Source organism: Scomber japonicus, chromosome 15 (genome assembly GCF_027409825.1).
Source record: "Scomber japonicus isolate fScoJap1 chromosome 15, fScoJap1.pri, whole genome shotgun sequence".
NCBI lineage: Eukaryota > Metazoa > Chordata > Actinopteri > Scombriformes > Scombridae > Scomber > Scomber japonicus.
The window spans coordinates 10799533-10807047 of NC_070592.1; the positions used below are offsets into that span (position 1 = coordinate 10799533).

Genomic DNA, 7515 nt, shown 5'->3' on the forward strand with positions numbered 1-7515 from the left:
TGTGTGACTGATGACTGTGGGGGGGGCTGCTAAGAACACAGAAAAAGGTGGACATGTTTTACCAAATTTAAAAACAAAAAAGGGGGGCAGGGGGGAGGGAATAAATAAATAAATAAAAACCATAGTGCCATATGCAGGAACTCATCCTGAAGAGATGTTTCGGAGACGCCATCGCGACACAAACCAGCTACTGAGAAGAGAGGTCCATGCGTCATTGAGAGTGAGGTGGTTGTCGACACACATTACAGTACAGATATCATCATAAACCCCCCTGCCTCCATGACGACAGGGTCCGCAGAGGTTTCTGGGAGGTAAAAGTCTTTGTCCTGAGGGCGAAAGGTAAAGACACAGAGGGGCCACGAGTCAGTCTGTTTTACCCCCTCTTTTCTCTTACTTTCTGCCGCTCATCCATCCATCAATCAAATCCATCCATCCATCCGTCCATCCATCCATCCAACCACACATCTGTCCGTCTTCCCCCTCTTATTTGCGGTGCTTCATCTCCTTGTCGTGGTGGCTCTTCCCTCCTCCCTCTCCTTTATCCAGCATTTTAATTGCCTCCATCAGGTAGCTCTGGAAAGCGGAGAGCGCGGCGCAGATGGCAGGAGTGCCGAAGCCGTGGGTGAGCAGGCTGAAGTGGGTGAGGCTTCCCTGGACGCCGGGCTCCAGGCAAGGGGTGGGTCGACTGCCGCCCAACGGAGAGCGGTCCTGGGACATCAGGTCCACGAACTCCTTACAGATCTCCCTGAAGAAGAAGAGAAAGGAAGGCGTTAGTTTTTTTCAGCTATTGACAACCTAGTGTTACCTCGTTTTAAATAAATCCAACCTTTGCTGAAACTTGAATTATAAAGTTTTGCACACCCTTAACACAAAGGCCACTGAGGTTTAGGCCAATTAAGCTACCAAAAAAGACAGGGTATGTATATTAATTACAGTACCAGTCAAAAGTTTGGACACACTTTCTCATTTAAGTAAATGGAAAAGTGTGCCTGAAGTTTTGACTGGTACTGCATATCTAATATTTGCCCTTGGACAGTTTTGGAAATCAGATTATGTGAAGAAACACATAAATTTGACATAAAACTTTCATCTTAAGGCCCATTTATTTGGTGATTCTGGAGCTTTCACACATATCTCACAACCTTCCTCTGCAGATGGAGTTTAAAGATCCCCTCCAGACATGTTTTAGGATGTATATAAAATACTCTACTTTGAATAATAATTTGTGCCTAATACGTTTTTTACACACAAAAAAAGTTGAACTATCTCGTTAAAATCCTTAAAACGACATCTCGGCCTTCTCCATTATTAAAAATTCCAAAAACCATGAATATGCAAATATTTTTCTTTTCAATAGTTTAACTGCTGGTTACGAGATGTCTCCTACTTTGCAGAAAAGTGCTTTCTCAGTGTTTGTGTACTTCCTGTTTTAATATCACACTTATAAGTGGAAGTTAAATACTGGACCACGATTGGCTCCAAACTGGTTGTGATGTCACAAATCACGCTCGTTTGTAAATGCCTCACTGTCACATTTAAAGGTGCAGTGTGTAAGATTTAGTGGCAACTAGTGGTGAGTTTGCAGATTACAACTGAATACCCCTCCCCCCATCCTCCAAACATGGAGGAGAATTTACAGTGGCTGTGAAATTCACAAAAAACATGAAAGCCCCCCTGTAGAGTCAGTGTTTGGTTTGTCCCTTCTGGGCTACTGTAGAAACATGGCGGTGCAACATGGCGGGCTCTGTGGAAGAGGACCCACTCTCTCTGGTATTAAGGGCTTACTCTAAGCTAACGAAAACACAGTCATTCTTATTTTCAGGTGATTATATATCAATTTAAACATAATTTTCTGCTGAGGCTGCTCTGTTAGATGCTTCTAAATTTTCCAGACTGAATATTTAAGCTGAGTGCAGAGAAACTTGATGAGTTGATGAATGTGAAAGAATCTGCACATACATCATTCTGCACAGTAAAGCTCCAACATCCAACTGAAGGAAAAAGAAGTAACACATCTTTGAGTGGAGGCCGACTTGTTATTGTGAAGTTTATTGGTTTTTGGGTAAAACAGCGAATTCTGAGGTAAAGAATGAACCAGTGGCCAAGATTTTGTGTGTGGTTCATGTATGAACTGTTGGTGAACTAATAATTTGCACTCTACCCATTTTTAATCTTGTTTAGTGTATTTATGCAAAGACAAATCCTCCTCTAAAAGACTAATACATGACTAAACTGTGCATTAGTATTGATGAAACACTCACTTGGTGGCGAGCAGCATGCTGCGTCGTGTGGGGAGCTGGTCGGGCTCACTCTGCCTGCACAGATACTCGGCGGTGGCTCTGGCTGGAAACTCTGTCTCGCACACATAACCGAAGTCCCGCGCCAGATGGACAGCCTCACCTGGAGGAGGAGGAGGAGGAGGAGGAGGAGGAGGACAGAAGGAGAGTGAGAAACACAAGTAAGAAAACAGCAGCCACTACTTCTGTGTGTTACGACAGAGCTTCGGTTTAGATTTCAAATCAAATAATTATCCATGAAAATGCTTTTTTTCTCCAAAAAATAAAACACAATTGACTGCTTTAACCGCTCGGGTCAGGACAGGTCAAGAGATAAACTCTGAGACCACTTTTCTCACTTTCACTAGTCAAATGTCCTGCCGCTCTTTGGCTTTCGGAGGCCGACGCAGCTTCTGCTTTTCAAAATGACACCCTCCACTTGTGTGTGAGCAGACGCACGCATGTATGCAGCCATCCATGCTACCACTGTTTATTCGTGCCTGCTCATGCAAGCATATTTCTATGTAAATACGTGTCTCTATCTGTCAGGATATATGCAGGTCACTGTATGTGTGTGTGTGTGTGTGTGTGTGTGTGTGTGTGTGTGTGTGTGTGTTTTCCCCTACCCTCCACTAGAGATGTTAGCAGAGTGACGTTGGCTGCCTTGCGTCGCCCGGCGGGCAGGTTGAGGCCAATCTTCTCCAGACGCTCTCTCAGACAGCGGCCACCATTCTTTGACTTCGCCCTGAGGGGGGACAGAGAGACAGAGAGAGCAGTTTTTAGGAGATGGTCCTTGTGAGTGTGTGAGTGTGTGTATGTGTGTGTATGTGTGTGTGGGGGTGAGGGAAAACGTGTGTGCGTGTGTATCCTACTCTGTGTCTGTTTGTCTTTATGAGTTTTGTTGTGGTGCTTTGTGTGAGTGTGGATGGGTTTTGTGTTTTTTCTGTATGTGTGCCTTTATCTCTGTATGTCTGTCTGTGTGTGTGTGTGTGTGTGTGTGTGTGTGTGTGTGTGTGTGCGTATGTTTATGTAAGTGAATGTGAAGAAGCTGAAGTCTCCCTCTGCTTCCTGTCAACACGGATAGTGCCTCCTATTTTCCATTTCTGGCTTCATTTGTGCCTTTTTCTTACTGTTTCTCTTTCCTTTTGCCTTTTCCTCATTCTTTAAACGTTTAAATATCTATTTATACAGAAATATTTAAAGGTGTGACTATAATAAAGACAGACAGTGATGTGCTATTATCATGGTGAAGATGTTTTAGTCTTAGTTTACTACATTTACAACCATTTTGATCTTTTAATGATGTCCCCTTTAAGTGTTTCAGCCTGAAAACCAAATCATAAAGTTGTTCTTTTGCCCCCGAGGCGGTGCTTCATTAAACCACATTGCTTCTCTTGTGATTAAGTCCCATGACCCATTTTGAGTCCTTAGTACTGGTCCCATAGTTAAATTAAAATGCTCTTACTGTAAGAAAAAAGAAAAAAGAGGCCCCAGATGTATGGATGTACATGGTTTATAATGATGGATTTCCTATTTAGGCTGAGTTTATATCTCTGTCGTGCTCTTTCAAGCATTTTGTCATTCCCACATTTATAAAATTACATGAAACAAATTAAAAGTATTTGTGGATTCCTGCAATTGTGGATTTTGTGATAAATCATAATTTTCTGTAAATCTGCTGACATCTAAAACATGGTTGCATTTCCCAAAAAATGTCCCAAAATCACTTTCAACAACATTCAGAGCACAAACATGAAGTTACTGTTTGAAATCTAAGGAGTGGATATATTGTAAATGAGCTCAATAGCATCTTTGGTGACATTGTTAAAAGTCAATTATCTTTACCAAACTGCAGCATTTGATCAATATTGATTATTCTGCTGATGGACAAGTGGCTGCCTCTTCCTCATTTATGATGGATTTCTTTGTTTATTCTTGTTTAATACCAGCATTAAATTCTTACTTTAAATAAACTCTTTCTGATTCTGATTCCCCCAACATCAAAATTGATCCCTTACTGCTATTTTAACCTACATTCTCAACACTTCTCTCTATATTCAGACAGTTTTCCACAGGAATAAGAGAGATATGCCACTAAATGACAAAAGTGGAACACCAACATCTGTTTAACTCTAGCTCCCAAACTAAAGCCAATCAAAGTCAGCTAACGAGCCCTCATCACAGGATTGTGTGACCAGTCCAACCAAAGACAGATTTTACCTTCTCAGACTGTTTCATTTTGATAGTTTTAAAGGGTTAAAGTAGTACGTATTGCATTTGAAGAAAGAACAGATTCGAGGAAATTAACATAACTTTGTGTGGCAGACATCTATTTTCTTTCACACTTTCTTAATGCGCTCATAAAGATGTATTTTGCAACCTCTTCTGGGGTCCTTAAATTAGGATTTTCTGTCTCAGAGTGTTGCCTCCACACACTCCTCCAAGCAACAAGAAAAAAAAAACAGCAGATTTGAACCCCTTCATCACACCCCTCAACATTCCCCCCCATCTCCCTCTCACCTGCGGAGGACTCCACCTAGCAGAGAAGCGTTGAGGCACTCAGGCGGGGAGAGGCGTCGCTGCACCTCCCCGACCGTGACCTTGTACTTAGAGGTGGAGCTGAGCAGCGAGAGGCGACCCGGGACCGAACAGAAAACCTCAGCTGGGTTGGACACGGCCCCCATACCCAGACCCTCCTTGCCTAAGGACAAGGCCGACATGGATGAACCGTTGAGCTTAGACGGGATAGGAACTGGAAAAAGAGTGATAGAGAAGAGGAAGAGGAGGAGGAGGAAGAAGGGAAGAAGAAGGTTATTTACATGCGTGAATGTTTAAAACAGATTAGACAGAAATGTGACAGAAAAGTTTAAGAGCAACAAAAACCTAAACATGCAGGATATATGAAGAGGGTAAAGAAGGAATAAAAGATGATAACTTTAAACACATCTCTGCTGCAGTGACAATGGTGTTGTGTGAATGATGGCGTGCTCTTCTCTTCCCGTCCCCATTAATCTATTCAGTGTAATGTTCTCCCCCACGTCGACAGCTCTAAATCTGGAGCCCTGCTTGTTGACTCTGTTGTTTTAAACTGCAGGTGGTTACGTTTTAACTGCGCATTCTCAAGTAGCTTTATTTCACACTTCCAGGAGCTCAATTCACACTCACAAAACTTTTCAAGACTCTGACGCTCGTAGTTTTTCTTACTTTCTACGAGTACTGTCAATTTTTTTTTTTTACCTGTTGCAGCTTGAAGAGGATTTTAAGTTGCCAATCAAATCCCTGGTGATAATTTATGCTGGCATAGAGACCAGGGGTTTATTCGGCTATTATTTTTTCAGTCTTTGTTACATCATCTATTAGAGTGTTAATTATGAGATTATCTCTTAATCCCAAAATCCACAAACTATACAGTTGTGTGGGCAGAAATCCTTCAAATTGAGACTCAACCTCTTTTTTGTGTGACTGTATTTTCTGTACTTACTTCTTGTGAGGACCAAAAATCCCTCACAAGAAGGATTAAAAGATAAGATAAGTCTTCCTTGCTGGTTTAAGATGCTTTTTTTTTTAGGATGTTAGGACTCAGCTTGATCATTAAAAACTCACTTACTGGAGTGGGATGTACTCATGCAGATGCTTTTTGTCTCATAAGTAGTTTTAAGATATCTGTCTTTGAGATTTCTGCTGCACCCAAATACAGCTGAATTAAATAGCATTTGTTATAATGTTTGTTTGTAATGTTCACAGCATTAAACATCCAAAAACTATTCCAAGAAACAACGTGCTGGTTAACCCACAGACCTCACTGTGTTTTCATTGGAACGACTTCCTACACCAACAAATAGTTCCTGTTAATATAAGACGTATAAATAGACTTCTGTGGAAGAGTAATGAGGGAAAAATGATAATATTTAATTGCTGTGAACACCACAAAATGAAATTCTGTTTACCTCCATTGCATTAAGGTGGCAGCAGAAATCTTAAAACCTGGATACATTCAAGTATCTGCATGACTAGATAACAAAAGAGTTAAGAAAGTGAAACATTTGAATTGTAAGCTTTTCTTAAGTGGACACTGGACAGTGGAGAGATGAATGGAAATAATGGCAGAGAGATGCACCAAAGGCCAGACTCCATTCATGCTTAGCGCCTTAAAGGATAAGTTCATCTTTAAACAACAGTTAGGTATGGCCCATATGAACATTAAAACATGTCATTCCTCCTGTTCATACTGACCATTAGAAGATCCTTTTTATGATGTGCTTACAATGTATTTTAAAGTTGATCTGAAGCTAAAATGAAGCTTAATTTGTCCAAATGAGTCAAATCAAGTAGATAGCTTTCAACGTTACAGTGCTTAAGTCTCTCTATTTGTTACTATTCTTCCACTGCAGCTCGACAGGGAAACACTTGTTTTGACTAAAGATGGCTGAAGCCTCATTCCAGCTTTAGATACACTTCAGAATATATTTTTGCACTGTGGATTTTGTTGTCTTTTAATGATCAGTATGAACAGGAGGAAAGCTTTTTTTGAGGCATCTGACTGTTATTTTGAGACAGACTTGAAAGATGTGAACCTCGCCTTTAACTCTAAGTCACTCGGGTCTTATAAAAATACACTGTTTTGTAATTTTGGGGGGGAGGGAATTGACCCTTTAAGTTAAAGCAAAAAACCAAGAAAGGTGCTCACAGTAATGTATATCCATGAATCTGTGTTGCTGCAGTCTCTCCATTCCTGGTCCCTCTGCAATTTATTCACATTATTATCTGTATAACTGTACAGTGGGACGCCGGCTCTCCCCTCGCACTCTGCGGGTGGCCTTGTCTGTGACGCCCCGCTATGCAGCAAAGATTCCCCCGAACTGACGAAATCTCTTAAAATCCCCTCATTCACAACCAGCTGATCAGCCAGCAGCCGTCAAGGCCACAGAGAGGCCCTTAAAGCTCTCCAACCCTCTCTCTCTCTCTCTCTCTCTCTCTCCTTTTGTCATCTGTCTGCCCCTCCTTCTTTGCTTATCATCTTTCACTCTCTCTCTCTCTCTCGCTTGACTCTTTCTTGTGCCTTACACTCTTTATCTTTCTAACACCCCCACCACCACCACCACCACCACCCTCCTCCTCCTCCTCCTCCTCCATCTCCTTGTCTTTTTTTTTCTCCCTATATTCTGTCTCGTTCTGTTCTCCCTGCTGGATTTTTCTTATTCATGAGGGCTTTAGGTTTGCTCTGCTATCTGCTGTGACT

General features: G+C 41.6%; 1 protein-coding gene across 2 annotated transcripts in view; it reads right to left on the reverse strand.

Annotated features, from left to right (window-relative positions):
• Positions 1–483: 483 nt before the first annotated feature.
• Positions 484–7515, reverse strand: part of tfap2e (transcription factor AP-2 epsilon) — a 13425-nt gene continuing 6393 nt past the window's right edge. For both annotated transcript variants that reach the window (XM_053333898.1, XM_053333899.1), the window contains exons 4-7: positions 4797–5028; positions 2903–3021; positions 2262–2400; positions 484–745 (exon numbers count right to left, since the gene is read on the reverse strand). In XM_053333898.1, the coding sequence (XP_053189873.1) occupies positions 484–745; positions 2262–2400; positions 2903–3021; positions 4797–5028 (752 nt within the window). The remainder of the gene's footprint in view (positions 746–2261; positions 2401–2902; positions 3022–4796; positions 5029–7515) is intronic.